Consider the following 19,534-nt stretch of genomic DNA (forward strand, 5'->3'; position numbering starts at 1 on the left):
CCCTTTTTGATCTGGTATTACAGTAAGGGCCAGCATCTGAAGGGTTATTCGACTGGCTCTCTAATTCTTTGTTATCATTTTCGGAAAGGTGCAGTTGTTAGGTTGGAGGATATATGCAGAGGCTTTTTCTCAGGGAAAAGTGTTGTATTCTGACTTAGAGGTTGAGCATGCTGCAGGTTAGTGGGTGTAGGGGGCAGCAGAGGAAAAGCATCAAGGGGTGGATATATATGGGGGAGTGGAGTTGTTGGAGGGGGTAAAAATAACATGGAGATTCCCTGAGGATACAGAGGAGAGGTGGGGATCACTGGAGGGGGTAAAGGTTGGTTTTGAGAAGCAGGAGGCTGGGTGTTAAGCAGGGGGGGGTGGCTTGATAGTTGGGAAGAAGAGTTGGTGGGGCTACATAATCAAGGGGATCCCACCTCTTTTGAATAACTCTCTTGTTTTCTTTATCCTTTCCCTCAGATTTCTGCTCTTTATCTTTTTTTTACTTTGTATACCTTTGAATCTCCTTCTAAGAATTTGACCCAGCAAGTAACTAACTCTACTTCTTCTGCATTAGGGCTTTCTTGGTTACACACTTGCTGATATAATAAATTACATAACCACTTGCGAAAAATGCCAGTCACTTGTTCTAAAATTTTAAAAGTTTAATAATAAATAAAATAGTTTTAAAATGAGTAATAAAAATTAGAGCAATATTAATTTGGACAATCAGAGTTAGGACAATAAAGGAGAATAAAAAGCAATTTTTTTCTTTTTATTCTCCTTTATTGTCCTAACTCTGATTGTCCAGATGCTTCTTGGGCACCAAGGCCCCAAAAGCATGGCTTGCTAACAAAGGATTAACCCTTAAAAGCAATAGCCTGTTGTATATTCATATATCTCATACATGATTCAAAAATTCTTTTCAAACAAAAGGTGTCTTCTGCTTAACTTCTGCTCCCCCCTCATTTTGTAAATCAATTCCTCTGCCTCTTTCGAGTCTGGAAGAAGTCTGGTTCTTCCCGATAAGAAGTTAATAATTCTTCTCGTGGAATTTTGGTGTCTTGGAGCTGTTATATCTATGCGCAGAATTTCTTCATTCTCTCACAGATTCCTTGAGCTAGTTACAAAACATATCTTACATCATATAGGGTCTATTTTAATATTATGCTGTAGATGAAAAACTTTATTTACCACACTACTTAAAAGGATTAATACAACATAACTTTCTAACATAACACATATAGCATTCATTTTAATAATTGCTGTGAAAAACGCCAACCACTTGTTTTTAAAATTTTTAAAAGTTTAATCATAATAAAATGATTATAACAATAGTAATATAATTAGAGTAATAAAAATTTGGACAATTTGGATTCAGATAATATGAGACAATAAAAACAAAGAGTTACAGACTTTCGTGTACCTTTTTCTGGGCAACACAAGCCCGAAAAAGGACACCTGTTAACAGAGGATCAACCCTTAAAAACAACAGCCTATTGCATATTCATACATCTCTTACATGATGCATAAATTCTATTCAAACACAGGATTCTGTCTGTTCATCGTCAACTTCTTTGTCTTAATGCTAATGCCAGCTTCATGTCTGAGTGAGACAGGAAGAAGTTAGTTTACTGCTGATAAGGGAACAATAAATTCTCTTTCTCGGAAAGTTGTAGGTGTCCTGTGGCTGCTAGCTGGTGCAAGTCCTTTCTTTAAAAAAATGTCATACATAGCATACTTTCTATTTTAAGTTTCTATTATGATAAAACCTCCAACTATATTTAACACACGACTTAAGAAAATTAATACAGCATAACGTTGTAGCATAACACATAAAAGATTCATTTTAATATTTACGAAAAGCCAATCATAAAATACGCATTTTTGACAATCTCTCTGGGCAGAGCCATCCCAGCTCTGCTCGACTCCTGGCTGCCTCCCACTGCTTCTGTTTGTCCCCCTGCCTGCTTCCCTGCAGGCAGAGCTAAATCTAAAGCCTGTCCAGCAGCTGTAACCAGAGTCTGGGGTGCTAAAAGTGGCAAAAACCCTGGAAGAGGCTTGGTGGAGGAATCTCTATGAAAAGAATTCTCAGAACTGCAAAACAATCTGCCCGCCTGAGCCCAATCTGAGGGAATGACTTCCCGGGAAGAAACCATGGCAGGGGTGATTCCCACAGCCCCTTGGCCAGGCAAAGTGGATCTGGAGCCCCCCTTGGCAGACCCCGCTGAACAACTTCAGAACAAGATCCAACCACAACTTGTTTGGAAGAGGAACAGGGCGCAGAAACAGCAGCCCTCGTTTTGCAAACCTTCCCCAAACTCTCATCTCTCACACCCGTTTGACTCCCAATCTCCCCAGAACACGACTCCTTAACCCCCAAATTCTCGGAGCACAACGAAAATCCTGAATGCTTTCCCAGGAAATCCAGGGGTGGATGATTTTGCAGAGAAATGGAGGATGCCTGGTCACAGCATCAGAGGCACAGGGAATCCTGGAAGAAACAGAGGACACGACCGAAGCTGGAAGCTGATCTGATTCCCCCTTTGCGGGGATTGGGATGCTGTCCACACTGCCTGGGGAAACCCCAGACATGCCAGGAGAAGGGAAAAAGCTACAAACAAAACCCGAGATCCTCCCAGAGATGGACAAAGACCTAGCACCACTCGGAATTAACATCTTAGAACTAGGTGTTCTGTTTTGGTGTTTGAGAAAGTCTCTGTTACGATCATTCTGTTTAAAGCTCTATGATAAAGCTCTGGAAACAGGTTTGATTAAAGTCTCTTCCTTTTGAGAGAGACTAGATTGTAAATTTTCCAGTTTATCCGGTCCCAGAAATCAAAGGTAAAAGCAGACTTCAAGTCTATATTTTGAGTATTCGCTTTTACCCAGATTAATAAGTCTTTTCGTTCATGTTTTGAGCTGTCTGAATGTCCTTTTTCCTGTAAAATTGTCTGAAGCCAGTAAAAGACATCCCCTCCTGTTTTAGATAGATGGTTTCCCATCTCGTTGCCCAGGAGCCCCTAAAGTTGCTACTTGTTACTTACAAGCATACCAGCGACAGACAACAAAGGGCATGATCCATTCCTCCTTTTAACAGCCTGGGCCTCTGGCAATTGCACTGTCCACGGTCTTATTTTTTATTTTTTATATTCCTCTAGTCTACAAATCCTCCTCACTGAGGAGCACCATTTATTGCCGGCCGGGGGGGTCTACGTACAAATCACGAACAGGATGGGACTGCTGGGGAACGCGTCTCGAGCTGTTTCTTTTCCAGCATCAGTCCCATTACATGGTTATGACAATGGGAAGATGCCAGCAGCTCACATCCCTGGCAGCAGACCAAGAACTTAATGTTACAACTTACTTTAAAAGTTTTTTGACCAATCACACAAAGCAAAAGCATATTGACAGTAGTTCTATCAGTGAGAAACAACTGCTCACTTTGAAAATTTAAAAAAGGTTTATTAAACCTTAACAAAAATACAGCAAAGGACAACATAAGAAAAAATTTGCAGTGCTGGGAACTGCCCTCATGGAGACCACGTGTCTGATTAATTTTCAAGATTGGTACTCAGACTTTTCTACCCCTGAGAGTTGCTTCCGACAGCCCTGGGCCCTGCCAAAGTCTGTCAGTCAGTTCTTTGCCATTTATCGGTGGAAATTGCTTTCTTGTAACTTGATGGGAGATCAGGTGTTGCCATGCTGCACCCCCTTGGCAACAAGCTTCTCCATTCCCAACTGCCCCAGGTAAGGGACACGTGCACGCCGCCTTCTACATGACCTTGACAACCCCGGCTGCCTGATGGTAACAATACATGGGGGGAAAGGGGAACTATGGGGAGAACAGAGGACATCTAAACTAAAATAACATAACTACACATCACTGTTGCTTGGCCCAGCTGGATGGTGACAGAGGGGCAACAATCCCCCTCCCCCGAGCTCCACTAAATCCCAGCTGCCAGTGATGGCACAGCATGAAACAAAGGAACAGCAAGATGGGTCCCGGGGTAACTTTATTTGATGGTAAAACTTCCCCTCTTCATCATCCCAGGACCCTGAACTGAGGGCAAACAGTAACTTATAGACAGGGGCAGGTCCCAGCGGGAGGATACAACCTTTAACAAATCAGGAAAATTGGGAGTAAAAACAAGGCGGGAAATACAATGTAGAAACCAATAAAGAACTTCAAGGGAGCAAAAGAGTTTCAGTGAACAAATAAAGTTTGAAGAAATACAAAACTGAAAATTCTCGAGGGGAGGCAGCCTCTGGGAGAAACTGGCATCTAATAAAAGAAAAGTGCGGAAAGTTCTGGGAAAAGGGCAGGGACAAAAGGAACAGCATAAGGAAACTTCAAAATTACAAATCAAATTAATAAAAGAAAAACCACATCACAGTACACAGAGCTCCATAATTAAGCTTCAGACTTCCTAATATTCAACTAGATGCAATTTTCCATTCATTTAATATTTGTTAGTCTCAAGTCACATAGTTTTTAGTATTTGTTTTCCTCCTGGACCCAGATTTCTTGGCCTCTGATGTTAATAAAAAGTCCACCCTCCTTGATTTTCGTCCCAGCCTCTTGCAGACCAGGTGTCTCCAACTATGCCAGGGGGCAGTGTCTGGGGAAGATGTTCCTTGATGTTTGCTGATGGTCATTATCTTTTTGTGGACCTTTTGGGTTATTCCCAGTTCATTGAGATGTTAAGCTCATTTCCCTTGAGAGTGGTGCAAGATCCCTTAAAAAAGCCATGAGAATTCCTTTCCCCAAGGCAAAGGCAAACCAAGCCTGACTGGAGACATGAAACAAAAATTAAACTTGGCATATTATCCAACACCCATGTGCAGCGCAGGTGCCCAGCTGCTGAGTCTCGGGAGAAGGCTGAGGGAAATGCACCCACTAGGCCCCCTCTGCAGCTCACTCAGCCTCTGGTGCAGAAGTTTGGATGCCTGCAGGGGTTGCTTGTCTCCTCTGGGTTTGTTCTTCCCTCTGGGAGGGCCCCAATGGAAATTAGTTCCATTTCCCCTGCAGACCAGAGTGGCAGTGAGTCACTGCAGGCTGCTGATAGTCTGATACAAGGAAACAGGTGTGCATAAAAATCACGCTGTGAAAAGCCAGTGTCCATAAAGGAGCCAGAGAAGTCCTGCAGCTTTGTTTGAACATAGGGAGAGAGTCCATTGGGACATCCCCTTGTGGGGTTGTCTCTCTCAGCTCGTGGGGAGCACAGCCTCCTTTTAAACCCCCGGCCACATGTTGGCCTCTTCCTTTCCCCACTGGCTGAGGTACTGGGGCAGGGGACTCCAGGGACCTTTGTACCCTCTTTTCCTTTTGCCAGCTATTAGTTCTGGTCTCCATCCAAACCCAGTGCGAAGGTGGGATGAGCGTGTTAGTCCTGACCAGGATGGGCTCCCTGCACTCCCAGCCCCTCTGCAGCCTGTGCTTTTCCGTGCCCCACTTGGCTCTTCAGGTGGCAGATGGCTTGGGGCAGGTTACTCCAGGCACACAGCGGTGCCCGTGGAGGCCCAATCCCTAAAGCTCTCCCAGAGCTGTGCTTGGCTCCAAATCTCGTCTGCATCCACCTGATTTTAAAGACTGTAGCACATCTGCAGTTTCAAGGGGTAGTACAGCCAGTGCTGCACTCTGAGAAATAAGTCCACAGTCTGAGATGTTGATGTAATTTAACTAATTTGTGGCTCATTGTGATGATGATGATGATGATGATGATTGTATCCCAGAACATTTCCTTTTTTTTCCTCCCCCAAATAAAATGGTGCCATTCAGCTTCTGGAGGAAAGAACTGTCAAAGGTGCTGTTTGTCAGTCATGGAGGGGGAGGTGCGGGGGAGTAAATTAGGGCCTGGAAGGATGCTCTGGTGGGCTCCAGCATTTAAACAAGTTCCTTTGATACACAGACTGGGTAATTTTCAGTACTAAAGGGCTGCATTAAATGGTTTTCCAGGCCGTATGCTGGCCAGAAAGCGTTGAAAACCCATGGGAGTTTAGGCTCCATGAGAAAGGCAGCATCAGTTCCTGTGCCAGGTGAAACACAGCATTCAGAAGCTCAGCTTGTGTTTCGAGAAGCCACCAGCCTAATGTAAGCATGGCCAGAAAGCTTTTCCAATCCAGCTGAGCGGCTGTGGCAGAGCTGTTGTGTTTTACAGCAGCTCCATGGCAGTGCAGCAGCTGCAGGAGAGGGCTCAGGACAGGCTTGGGGGGAGCGGGGCGGCAGGAAGCTGAGAGAAGCCTCTGCTCTGGAACTGAGGCAGTTCTTGGCAGAAGCAAACAAAGATGGTGACTTGAAGAGATTCCTACTGTGCTCAAAGCTTGCCTCTGAAGACCAAGAGGCGAGCTTCTCAGAAATCCCAGAAAATATGAGAAAAAAGGTTCTTGGTTACTTGTGAGAAGATACAAATCTGCCCTGGGCAATGAGCCTCTGCAGTAGACTATGTTTCTTCAGTGAACTTAGTTCTTCCAGGAATAAAGATTACCAATTAAATGTAATAGTTTTTTAATTCTAGAAGTGCGAAAATGTTCTATGTGTTTCCAAATTCTAAAACTACGTTGAAAAATATAGAACTATTGTGGAAAAGGGGAAGAACTATTAGGGGAATAGTTTATGAAAAATGTTCCTAAATCTTGCAAAATTAAAAATAACTATAGTAGCTCCTAGTCTCAGGAGACCCATGCCCGGCTGTTGCCAGCACAAATCTGGCTGTGCCCAGAAAATCAGCACAGGCAGGGCTGGTGCCACCACATAGAGAGCAGAGGTGAAAGATGCTGATCAAGACCTTCTCTGGCAGGAGGGGCCCACCTTCAGTCCCGGCTGGACACCAGGGCCAGCACGTTCAGGGACAGAGGCTCCTGTTCTGGGTGGTGGTGGCAGCAGCACATGCCCAGAAATAAGCTGGTCATGCAGCCATGGCAGGGACAACGGACACTGGCACAGAGATTGAAGATGACAGGCCCAGTTCTCCATGACTGAGGCCATTGGCCGGTCTTGTGAATTTCCAGAGGTGCTCCTGTGGAGAGAGGAGGTGGCTGAGGCCCCAGCTGCCAGTGGCACACAGGGACTCTCGTGCACAGCAGGGCCCAGAGCTGGCAAGGCTCCCCAGCACGGCTGGAGCTGCTGGCACAGCTGGGCCCAGCTGGACAGCTGCCCCTCAAGGCCCCGGCCAGCAGGGCACGGCTCTGGGCAGGGTCCCTGGCCAGGAGCGGGCCCCAGAGCGCCTCTGCCTTTCAAGGGCAACCTCGGCCCTGCTCTTTCTCCTCCCCACCTCCCTCTGCCTCTGCCCCGTGCCCCTGGGGCTGCTCTTGGCCAGGCAGCCTCAGTGGGAGCCAGCACTGGCTGCAGCTCCAGCGGGGCCCCCAGGACAAGGCCCAGCAATTGAGAGGCCAATGGAAGCACTGGGCAGCAGCACAACCCTCAGCAGAGTTGTTTGGAGAACCATGAACTGGCCACAGCTCCACTGCAGCCTCAGTGGGAATGCTTCCTGTCTACATTAGACTTTCAAAAGAAACTCTTTCAGGGAAAGATGACCACTCCCCATTTCTTCTTCCAGTTACACCAGATTTTGACACAGCACAACATGAGAATAAGGTCCAAAAATAGCAGGCCTGCCATTAACCTTGCCCAGCAGCCTGTTCCCATATAGAAGACACTTCTGAGGCCTTTCTGGGCATCACGAACATGTGTTGTGGTGCCGGCTGCATCTGTGGGAGCGATGGGGAGCGTGAGCCCGTGCTGTGCTGTACTGCTGAGCTGGCAGCACGCTGGATATGGGCAGGACGTTCTCTGTTTCCCCCAGAGCTGGGGCCTGCAGGCACCTTGCCGGCCCTTGGCACAGGCTGTGCCAGCCAACAAAGCCCAGCAGGCCGGGAGGAGAGCCCAGGGGCAGCGCAGCTGCTTGGGCAGTGGCTGCTGCCAGGGACACGGGCCAAAGCCATCCCTGAGCAGCCACTGCCAGCCCTGGCCCTCCCTGCCCCGAGACAGCTCCCCCAGCCCCAGGGGACAGGCTCAGGCCCACTAAGGACACACTGAAGCCTTGCTCCTCCCCTCTGTCCTTTCCCCACCATGGGCACCTCGTGCAGACACTCCCAGGTTTCGGGATGTGTCTCCCACAGAGGGACCCCAGCAGGACTGCTCAGAACCTGAGTGCCCTGAGCCTGCTTGGGATAATTCCCCTGAGCTATGCCAGTCTTTTCAGGCTGAGTAAGACTAAACATTAAGAATTAAAAGCAATTTTACTTTTATTGCCAATGTGTCAGAAGATTCTAGGTTTCCCTGACTGTAAAGCTACTTTATCAATTACAGAACTGTTGGAGGAAAGGGGAACAAATATCTGGTGTCCGTATTCTATGAAAAACATTTCTCAATGCTACAAAGGAAAAACATATCTAAATGTTTCAAAAGAAAAGACAAAGATAACATGAGAGTGCTGTTGGTCGAATGAGCCCCATGCCCAGCTGCTGCCTGCCCATGCCTGGCTGTGCCCAGACGAGCAGCTCCGCCAGTGCGGGTGGTAGCACACCGACACCTGAGCTGAAGCTGGACTCAAGCCTGTGATAGATGAATAATGCGACAGTTGACTCTCACAATTAAAGGAAAAATGTCATGTATATATGTTAAGAGAAGTTTTATATATTTATAGATAAGTTTTACCCCCTGATGTGTTATCTTGGCGTTACCTAAGTTTGGGACATATAAGAGGGTCAAATTGCTACGACAGCAGCACCTGACCTCCAAGTGAGATGTAAGGAAGTAAACTCCACCACTGGGCATCAAAGAAGGAGTCGATGGACAGAACTTTAAGAAGGGCAAAAGAGTTAAAAGGTGAAACCTCCATTGTGTGGATGAGAATGTGGTGGGAAAAAACCTCTACTCCCGACGACGTAACATTTTCCTTATTCAGTGTCCTGTTATATTTCTAATAAGGTTTTTAATAAACATTTAAAATTTTTACAAGTAAATATAACTTCTGGAACAATCCATTCCCTGGCTAGAGGGCTGCACCTCCTGTCCTGGATGGAGAGCGACGCCAGGCCCTTCAGGGAGAGACGGTTCTGTTCTAGGTACTGGCTGCAGCATATTTCCAGCAATAAGCTGGTAATACACCTCTGGAAGGGACAATGGACACTGGCACGGAGATGCATGATGACAGGCCCAGTTCTCCCGCACTGAGGCCTTTGGCTGGTCTTGTGAAGTTCCAGAGGTGCTCCTGTGGAGAGAGGAGGTGGCTGAGGTCCCAGCTGCCAGTGGCACACAGGGACTCTCGTGCACAGCAGGGCCCAGAGCTGGCAAGGCTCCCCAGCACGGCTGGAGCTGCTGGCACAGCTGGGCCCAGCTGGACAGCTGCCCCTCAAGGCCCCGGCCAGCAGGGCACGGCTCTGGGCAGGGTACCTGGCCAGGAGCGGGCCCCAGAGCGCGTCTGCCTTTCAAGGGCAATCTTGGCCCTGCTCTTTCTCCTCCCCACCTCCCTCTGCCTCTGCCCCGTGCCCCTGGGGCTGCTCTTGGCCAGGCAGCCTCAGTGGGAGCCAGCACTGGCTGCAGCTCCAGCGGGGCCCCCAGGACAAGGCCCAGCAATTGAGAGGCCAATGGAAGCACTGGGCAGCAGCACAACCCTCAGCAGAGTTGTTTGGAGAACCATGGACTGGCCACAACTCCACTGCAGCCTCAGTGGGAATGGTTCCTGTCTACATTAGACTTTCAAAAGAAACTCTTTCAGGGAAAGATGACCACTCACCATTTCTTCTTCCAGTTACACCAGATTCTGACACAGCACAATATGAGAACAAGGTCCAACAGAAGCAGGCCTGCCATTAACCCTGCCCAGCAGCCTGTTCCCATATGGAAGACACTTCTGAGGCCTTTCTGGGCATCGCAAACACGTGTTGTGGTGCTGGCTGCATCTGTGGGAGCAATGGGGAGCGTGAGCCCGTGCTGTGCTGCACTGCTGAGCTGGCAGCATGGTGAATAAGGGCAGGACGTCCTCTGTTTCCCCCAGAGCTGGGGCCTGCAGGCACCTTGCCGGCCCTTGGCACAGGCTGTGCCAGCCAACAAAGCCCAGCAGGCCGGGAGGAGAGCCCGGGGGCAGCGCAGCTGCTTGGGCAGTGGCTGCTGCCAGGGACACGGGCCAAAGCCATCCCTGAGCAGCCACTGCCAGCCCTGGCCCTCCCTGCCCCGTGACAGCTCCCCCAGCCCCAGGGGACAGGCTCAGGCCCTGTCAGGACCCAGCGCAGCCCCTGCCCAGTCGGGAGCCAGGGCTGGCTCTGGCCCTGGGCTGGCGGCAGGGCTCCCGCTCGGGGCTGCTCCTGTGCCTTGGGCCTCTGGGCACTCAGGGCCAGCTCCGCAGCAGCTGCAGCGCCAGGGACGTTGCTGCACCAGTCCCGTTTCCCCGGGGCTCTGAACCAGCTCCAGAGGCCTGGAAGCCAAGGCGCCTCCAGCTTTGGCTGCTGCCGGGATGGGCAAGGGCAGGCCCTGGGGGAAGAGCTGCTGCCACACAGCCCCGGTCAGGGCTGAGCCCGGCATAGCAATTACCTGCTGTGCCTGTGCCCGTGTCTGGCATCGCCTTCCTTCCTGCAGCAGGGGCTACCCATGAGGATATGCTTCCTCCAGGATGTGCCTCCTTCTGCACAGATGTTTGGTCCATCACTTCAGACAGGAAAAAGGACAGTTGGATTAGATGGAAGAGTTCCTGATTTGGGTGCTGGCATCTTCAGGATGTCATGTGCGTTAAACATGGGGATACGTTTAAGAAAATGTCTTGGCTTTCAGGGCAGGGTCAGGGCTCTCCTGTTTCCAAACCGCTGCCGTGCCTGAGCCACAGGAGCAGGGAGGGGATCGCGCATGGCGAGGGCACACACGTGCATGGTTCTGTGCTGGCACCTGCAGCGATGCCCCCCTGGCCCCGCTTTGGGCTCTGAGCTAGCAGCTCTCCCAGGGGGAAAGGCCTTGACCTACCCTCACCATCTCCCAGAGGCTCCGTCCTGGACGTGGCTTGGGAAGCTGCACCACCTTCACCAGCAAGTTCAGCTGCAAAGAAAGGCAGGACAGAAGAGCTCCTGTGGCACTGCAGGAGATCCTCAGGCTGCCCACAAGGCTCAGCCCCAGGGCACAGCCCTGGGCCCGGCCCCTTCCCTCTCTGCTCTTCTCTGTGGCTGCACAGAGCACATGGAAGGACACATGGGCATTTCACACGGGAGGAAGATGGACAGCTAAATGCTCCTTCCTCCCACTGACAGTGATCCTGTGGGATCCCTCAGGGCTCCAGAAGGGAGCAGAGCAAATTTTCCATATTCCATCAACCTTCAGATGATCTTAAGTGAAAGGGCAAATGTATGAGCTCTTGCCACCTGGTCACTGTGTATTCTCTCAGGAAAGGTACATTGAGCACTTGCCTCCAGGATTTCCCATGAGTCTCAAGCCATAATCCAGCAGCTTTCCCAGATAATCCATGTCTTGATCCCAACCTAGAAGTTTGCAAAGATCAGAACCATTTCCATGATGTGCTGGAATCCCCTTCTGCCTCAGGGAACTGGGCACTGCATATAGATCAGGTAAGGCCATGGGAGCCAGATGTGAATGGACAAGGCCAAAGCTGCTCAGGGGCCTGGGGAGCTCTGGGCAGGCTCATGGTCAATCCCTATCTTATTTGCAGACCCTGTACAACATCCCTGGAGAGGTGGCTGGAGCAGCCCAGGGCCCGTGGCAGTTCTCTCAGTCGCACAAGGAAAATGCTCCTTGAATCCCTGGGGAGAACTGCAGCAGGCAGTGCTGCAAGTATCCCTCGCAAACTCCCTCCTGCCTGTCCTCCCAGCCGCCCTTCCTCCATCTGGGCTGGGAGAGCTCCCACAGCCCAAGGGGACCCAGCCAGGCCCTCTCAGGACACACTGGAGCCTTGCTCTGCCCCTCTGTCCTTTCCCCACCATGGGCACCCCGTGCAGTCACTCCCAGGTTTCAGGAAGTGTCTCCCACACAGGGACCCCAGCAGGACTGCTCAGTACCCGAGTGCCCTGAGCGTGCTCGGGATAATTCCTCTGGGTTGTGCCCTCACTTCCAGGCAGCAGAGACAGCAGCTCAAGCCTCAGCAGGGCTCAGGCCCAGAGGCACAGCAATTACCTCCTGTGACTGTGCCTGTCATCGCCTCCAGTCCTACAGCAGAGTCTGTCATGGAGCCACTGCTTCCTTCGGGAAACGCCGCCTTCTGCCCAGCCTCTCCATCCACTTCTGGAGAAAGGAAGAGGGACGGCTGGATCAGGTGGGGCTGTTCCCCATTGGGGAGGTGGCATCTTCAGCAGCCAGTACTTGTGAAAGTCATGGTTAAGGATCAGGAATCCACACAATTTTCTGAGTAGGCCAGGGTCCACTTTCATGATAACACCCGCCCTTAGTGATCATCCTGGAGACTATGAAATTTCAGGGAATCTCAGGCCCGTGGTGCAGTTTGGGCTCCCTGTCAGCTGACGCCAAATGCCTTCCTGCAGAGACTGGGCAGAAGCTGCCGCCAGGCCAGGCTGGGAAGTAGCCCTGCGGGGCGTGAAAGCAGCAGTGGGGCAGAGAGGCTGCCATGGATCCCTTCCCGCTGTGCTGGGCACGGTGTGTCCAGATGTGCAGCCAAAGGCCCTGACTGCTGAGTCCCAGGGGAAGCATGAGGGAAATGCACCCACCTTGTTCGGTTTGCAGTAATTCTTTCACCATTAGTCCCGTGATTTTGAGTGGCTCATGGGGTTTCTTGTGACCTGTAGCTTTGTTCTTTCGCCTCGGAGGACCTTAGAGCAACAGAGTTCCATTTCCCAGGAACAGATCCCACAAAAGCAGGGCTCAGCCTGTGGGGTCAGCAGGGACACACTACTCACCCCTGCGATGGGAGCTGGGCTTGCCTGCAACATCCACCAAAGGACCTGGGAAAGTCTTCCCTGCAGGCACACCTGTAACACAACAGCCACAGAAGCTTCTGCCATCTCTGCTGATCTGCACGGGCACCACTGAGCCGCAGGAGCTGTGAGGGGATCGCGCAGGGCAAGGGCACACACGTGCATGGATCTGTGCTGGCACCTGCAGCGCTGTCAGGATATTGTTAAGAAAGACACAGGGACAACTTGCCTCCAGCATTCTTCAAGAGCCTTAAGCCATCATCCAGCAGGGCATCCAAATAGTGCAATTTGCCATCCAGATCTAGAAGGGAGCACAGATCAGAACCATTTCCCTGGTGTATTGTGGCCCCCTCTGCCTCAGATAACGGCATTGCAAGTGGGTTGGGTAAGGTTGTGGGAGCCAGATGTGAATGGACGTGGCCAAAGCTGCACAGGGGCCTCGGGAGCTCTGGGCAGGCTCCTGGCCAATTCCCATCCTCTCTGCAGGCCCTGTGTAACATCCCTAGTGAGGTGGCTGGAGCAGCCCAGGGTGCATTTGGGCTCTCCCACTCCCAGAGCTAAAACTCTTGCTAAAGCACTAGTGAAAAAATGCAGCAGGCACTACCACAATCATCCCTCCCTCCCTCCCTCCCTCCCTCCCTCCCTCCCTCCCTCCCTCCCTCCCTCCCTCCCTCCCTCCCTCCCTCCCTCCCTCCCTCCCTCCCTCCCTCCCTCCCTCCCTCCCTCCCTCCCTCCCCCCTCTCTCCCTCCCTTCCTAATTTCTTCTCTCCCTCTATTCCTCTTCCCCCTGAAATTCCTCCCCGAATGGAAAGGACATAAGCAGGCCCCTCAGGACACACTGGAGCCTTCCTGTCCTGCTCTGTCAATTCCCCACCATGGGAATGCAGTCGCTCCTAGGTTTCAGGATCTGCCTCCTACGCAGGGACCCCAGCAGGACTGCTCAGTACCGAGTGCCCTGAGCCTGCTTGGGATAATTCCCTTGGGCTGTGCCAGTCTTGTCTGGGCTGTGCCCGCACTGCCAGGCAGCAGGGAGGGCAGCTCAAACCGTAGCAGGTCTCAAGTCCAGAGGCACAGCAATTACCTCCCATGCCTGTGCCTGGCATCGCCTCTCTTCCTGCAGCCGAGGCTGGCATGGAGCCAGTGCTTCCTTCGGGAAACGCCGCCTTCTGTACAGCCTCTCCATCCACTTGTGGAGAAAGGAAAAGCAACAGCTCATCAGGTAAGACTGATCCCCACTGGAGAGGCGGCATCTTCAAGAGGCAATTCTTGTCAAAGACATATACATCCTAGGTAGGACAGGGCCCACTTTCATCAAAACACCTGCCATTAGTGATCAGTCTGGAGACTGCAAAATCGCAGGGGCTCTCAGGGTGGGCATGGCCTGTGGTGCAGTTTGGGCTGCCTGTCAGCTGATGCCAAATGCCTTCCTGAAGAGGCTGGGCAGAAGCTGCAGCCAGGCCAGGCTGGGAAGCAGCCCTGCAGGGCGTGAAAGCAGCAGCAGGGCAGAGAGGCTGCCATGGATCCCTTCCCACTGTGCCAGGCACGGCGTGTCCAGATGTGCAGCCAAAACCCCGGCTGCTGACTCCCAGGGGAAGCATGAGGGAAATGTATCCACCATGGCATCATTCCAGATCACTCGGCATCTTCTCCATGTGTTTGGATGCCTCCAGGGACTTACTGTTCCTCCTGGGTTTGTTCTCCATTCTCAGGGGACCTTACGAGGAATATTTCTATTTCCTTGGAACAGATCCCACAAAAGCAGGGCTCAGCCTGTGGGGTCAGCAGGGACACACTACTCACCCCTGCCATGGGAGCCAGGCTTCTCTGTAGGAATCAGCAAAGGAGCTGGAGAAGTCCTCCCTGCAGACACACCTGTAACTCAACAGCCACAGAAGCTTCTGCCATCTCTGCTGATCTGCACGGGCACCACTGAGACGCAGGAGCGGTGAGGGGATCGTGCAGGGCGCGGGCACACACGTGCATGGTTCTGTGCTGGCACCTGCAGCGATGCCCCCCTGGCCCAGCTTTGGGCTCTGAGCTGGCAGCTCTCCCAGGGGGAAAGGCCTTGACCTACCCTCAGCATCTCCCAAAGGCTCTGTCCTGTACGTGGGTTGGGAAGCTGCACCACCTTCACCAGCAGGTTCAGCTGCAAAGAAAGGCAGGACAGAAGAGCTCCTGTGGCACTGCAGGAGATCCTCGGGCTGCCCACAAGGCTCAGCCCCGGGGCACAGCCCTGGGCCCGACCCCTTCCCTCTCTGCTCTTCTCTGTGGCTGCACAGAGCACATGGAAGGACACACTGGCATTGCACACAGGAGGAAGACTGACAACTAAATGCTCCTTCCTCCCACTGACAGTGATCCTGTGGGATCCCTCAGGGCTCCAGAAGGGAGCAGAGCAAATTTTTCAGCCTTTCAACCCTAACAGAACCTTAAGGAAAGTGGCATGAATGAGCTCCTGCCACATTGACACTGATTATTCTATCAGATAAAACAGAAATTCAGAACTTGCCTCCAGCATTTTCCAAGATCTTTAAAGTGTCATTCACCAGTACTTGCAAATAATTTATGTTGCCATCCAAATCTAGAGGGAGCAGAGATCATAACTATTTCCATGCTGAGTTTTATCCTCTTCTGCCTCAGGGAGCTGGGTACAGGAAATGGGAAAGGAAAGGCCATGGGAGCCAGTTGTGAATGGACATGGCCAAAGCTGCACAGGGGCCTGGGGAGCTCTGGGCAGGCTCCTGGCCACTCTCCACCCTCTTTCCCTGCCCTGTGTAACATTCTGGGAGAGGAAAGGGAAATGGGGCTGCCCAGGGCCCCTTGGGACCCTCTCCCTCCCACAGAGGAAACCCTCCCTAAAGCCCTGGGCAAAACCATCCCCAGCGCTTCCCAGGGAGCAGGGAGCGTTGTGCCGGGAAAGGGCAGCCAGGCTGCTGGCTCACCTGCTCGTCGCGCTTGCAGCGGAGCAGCCTGGGCAGCCCTGGCAGGCAGGGCCACGGCCAGGAGGAGCAGGAGCAGGAGGCGCAGAGCAAGGGCCATGGTGCCTTGCCCTCTGCCAGTCCCGCAGCTCTTGCTGCCACCGCTGTCCCGACACCGCTGTCCCAATGTCAGCACCGCTGCTGCCACCGCTGCTGCTGCCGCAACAGTTGTGCTCCAGGACTGACTGCTGGCTCCTTGTGCTGCTGTGCAACCACGGGGCTCTGGCACCTCTGGCACCTCTGTGACCTCAGGGCCTGCTGTGACCTCAGCCTGTTGTTACCCCAGAGCCCTTCTGTGACCTCATGGCCTTCGCTGTATCCCCAGAGTGTGCCCCCATCTGTATGAATGGACTGCCCTGATTGTAAATGTTTTGCTTCATCAAAGGGCCATTCACAAAACTTATTTTTCACCTGCTGACATTGCTGGTCAGGCTGTGTCCCTGCAGATGCTCAGTATTCATACAGAATTCACAGAATGACCAGGTTGGAAGAGACCTTCAAGATCATCCACTCCAACCCATGTCCCAACACCACAACTAAACCATGGCACCAAGTGCCACATTCAGTCTTTTTTAAACCCATCCAGGGATGGTGTCTCCACCACCTCCCCTGGCAGGCCATTCCAGAATTTTATCACTCTTTCTGTGGAAAACATTTTCCTAATATCCAACCTACATTTCCCTTGATGCAGCTTGAGACTGTGTCCTCTGGTTCTGTCAGTGCTGTCTGGAGAAAGAAACCAACCCCACCTGACTACAACTACCCTTCAGGGAGCTGTGGAGTGATAAGGTCACTTCGGAGTCTCCTTTTCTCCAGGGTAAACACCCCCAGCTCCCTCAGTCATTCCTCACCAGGGCTTGTGCTCCCAGCCCCTCACCATCCTCGTTGCCCCCTCTGGATGTGCTCGAGCGACTCAATGTCCTTCCCAAACTGATGGCCCAGAACTGGACACAGCACTCGAGGTGCGGCCTCACCAGTGCCAAGTACAGGCACAGAATGACCTCCCTGCTCCTGCTGGCCACGCTGTTCCTGACACAGGCCAGGAGCCATTGGCCTCCTTGGCCACCAGGCCACACTGCTGGCTCATGTTCAGCTGGCTGTGACCAGTGCCCCCAGGTCCCTTTCTGCCTGGCCACTGTCCAGCCACACTATCCCCAACCTAGAACACTGCAGGTGCTTCTTGTGGCCAAAGTGCAGCACTGGGCAATTGCACCTACTGAGCTTCATCCCACTGGACTCTGCCCATTGCTCCAACCATTCCAGGTCTGCCTGCAGAGCCCTCCTACCTTCCAACAGATCAACACACTCTCCCAGCTTAGTGTTGTCTGCAGATTTGCTAATGAAAGACTCAATCCCCTCATCCATGTTGTCAATAAAACCATTGACCAGAGCTGGCCCCAGCACAGAGCCCGCAGGGACACCACTGGTGACTGGCTGCCAGCTGGGTGCAGCACCGTTCACCAGCCCTCTCTGGGCCAGCCATCCAGTTGGTTCTGAGCCCAGCAAAGAGTGTTCCTCTCCAAGCCCTGGGCTGCAGCTTTTCCAGGAGCGTGCTGTGGAAGACAGTGCAAAGGCCTTTCTGCAGTCCAAATAGACACATCCACAGCCTTTCCTGCATCCACCAGGCAGGTCACTTGCTCGTGAAAGGAGATCAGGTTGGTCGGACACGACCTACCCCTCCTAAACCCCTGCTGGCTGGGTCTGATACCCTGGCCATCCTGTAAGTGCTGTGTGATGGCACTCAGTATAAACTGTTCCATCACCTCAGTGGGTACTGAGGTCTGACTGACTGGCCTATAATTACCAGGATCCTCCTTCCCACCCTTGTTGTACATGGGCGTCACATTGGGAAGCTTCCGGTCATCTGGAACCTCACCAGTGAGCCAGGACTGCTGATAAATGATGGAGAGCGGCTTCAGCAGCTCATCTGCCAGCTCCCTCATCACCCTGGGGTGGATCCCATCTGGCCCGATAGATTTAGGAACATCCAAGCAGCTCAGCAGTTCTCTGGCTGCCTCCTCTTGGCTAACAGGGGGCCCATTCTGCTCCCTGACACCATCTACCAGCCCAGCAGGACACTTGTCCTGAGGACAAGTCATCTTCCTACTAAAGACTGAGGCAAAGAAGGTGTTCAGCGCCTCTGCCTTGTCCTCATCTGCAGTTCCTAAATTCCCTCCCACATCAAACAAAGAACAAAGGTTGGTCTTACCCTTCCTTTTATCGGTGATATATTTGTAAATACATTTTTTTATTATCCCTTACAGAAGTCGCCATTTAAATTTCAAACTGAGCTTTGGCCTCCCTAATTTTTTTTTTCCTACGTGCTCTAGCAGCTCCTTTAAAAACTTCCTGAGAGACTTGACCCTCCTTCCAAAGATGATACATCCTCTTTTTATTCCTAAATTCCTCCAAAACCTCCTTGCCCATCCAGGCTGGGCGTTTGCCTCATTGACTCATCCTTTGACACCCAGGGACAGACTGTTCCTGTGCCCTCAAGATCTCTGGTTTGAAGCATGCCCACCTTTCCTGGAGTCCTTGGTTTTTAAGGGCTGCTTACCAAGGAACTCTCTGAAGAAGTCTCCTAAACAGGCCAAAGTCTGCCCTCTGGAAGTCATGTGTAAAAGTCTTATTGATGTTCCTCCTGTTTTCACAAAATACCAAGAATTCTTCATACATTGGTGTTCCCCTGTCTGAGACATAACATACAACAGACCACTCGTGTTTCCTCAGAAAAACAGCCTTGTTTATTGTCTGGAGTGTTCTTTTATAGCCCATTCAAATCTCCTGGGCCGAGACAGCTCATTGGTCTATCTGTGTGCCCCCAGACTCTGAACCAAGACAATGTCTGCATCCTAGGAGAGTTCCCACTGCATGTGAGCTTCTGTCATTCAGACACAGAGGCTAGTTCATGGAGCTGAGCTGGACTGCTTCTTAGAACTTGATTAATGCTGACTACAGATCAGCTTGCAATGCAACAAATTCTATCATTTCATGATCACTGTGCCCCAAGCGGGCTCCAGCCACCACATGTCCCCCCAGCCCACCTCTATCTGCAAACAGCAGATCTAACATAGTCCCTCCCCTGCTGGGCTCGCCCACCTGCTGCAACCAACACTTGTCCTCCACACACTCTACAAATTTCCTGGGCTGCTTTTTTTCTGTTGTATTAAGTTCCCAGCAGATGTCTGACAAGTTGAAGTCGCCTACAAGAAGAAGGGCTGATGATCCTGAAACATCCTCTAGCTGTTTATAGAATGAGATGTCCACCACTTCTTCCTGGTTGGGTGGATGATAACAGACTCCCAGTAGGATGTCAGCCTTGTTGGCCTTCCCCCTAATGCTCACCCATAGGCATTCCACTTCATCATCATTAGTTTCAATATCCATGGTGTCCAAAGCCTCTCTAATATAAAAAAAACCCACGTCTCCACCTCTTCTCCCTTTCCTGTCTCTCCTGAAGAGCTTGTAGCCATCCAGTGTAGTGCTCCAGCCATGTGAGGCATGCCACCACGTTTCTGTGATGGCAATGACATCACAGCTCTGCTGCTGGACCATGGCCTCCAGCTCTTGCTGTTTGTTACCCATGCTGTGTGCACTGCTATCCATGCACCTCAGCTGGGCTGCTGATTTCATCCCTAACTCAGGCTTACCACCCTTGGGCCTGCTTCCAGACAGCCCAGCTGCATCCCGTTCCCTCTTCAAAC

The 19,534-nt window shown here is 51.7% G+C and overlaps 1 protein-coding gene across 1 annotated transcript; it reads right to left on the reverse strand.

Moving 5' to 3' along the window:
- Positions 1 to 8,648: 8,648 nt before the first annotated feature.
- Positions 8,649 to 12,902, reverse strand: LOC135291851 (uncharacterized). Its single transcript, XM_064406107.1, has 8 exons — positions 12,835 to 12,902; positions 12,646 to 12,747; positions 12,098 to 12,205; positions 11,377 to 11,448; positions 10,940 to 11,011; positions 10,517 to 10,630; positions 9,723 to 9,888; positions 8,649 to 9,197 (listed from the first exon to the last, which is right to left on the reverse strand). The coding sequence occupies exons 2-8, from the start codon at positions 12,674 to 12,676 to the stop codon at positions 8,939 to 8,941; spliced, it is 822 nt and encodes a 273-aa protein (XP_064262177.1). The 5' UTR covers positions 12,677 to 12,747; positions 12,835 to 12,902; the 3' UTR covers positions 8,649 to 8,938.
- Positions 12,903 to 19,534: the final 6,632 nt, after the last annotated feature.

Source organism: Passer domesticus, unplaced genomic scaffold, assembly GCF_036417665.1.
Source record: "Passer domesticus isolate bPasDom1 unplaced genomic scaffold, bPasDom1.hap1 HAP1_SCAFFOLD_134, whole genome shotgun sequence".
In the NCBI taxonomy this organism is placed as follows: Eukaryota; Metazoa; Chordata; class Aves; order Passeriformes; family Passeridae; genus Passer; species Passer domesticus.

Coding starts and splice junctions, on each gene's coding strand:
- LOC135291851 (XM_064406107.1), bottom strand. CDS start 12,676: ATGGTGAAAGAATTACTGCAAACCGAACAAG. Junction 9,889..10,516: donor CACGGGCACAGGCACAGCAG/GTAATTGCTATG, acceptor TTGCTCCCACAG/ATGCAGCCAGCACCACAACA. Junction 9,198..9,722: donor TGTAACTGGAAGAAGAAATG/GTGAGTGGTCAT, acceptor CTCTCTCCACAG/GAGCACCTCTGGAACTTCAC.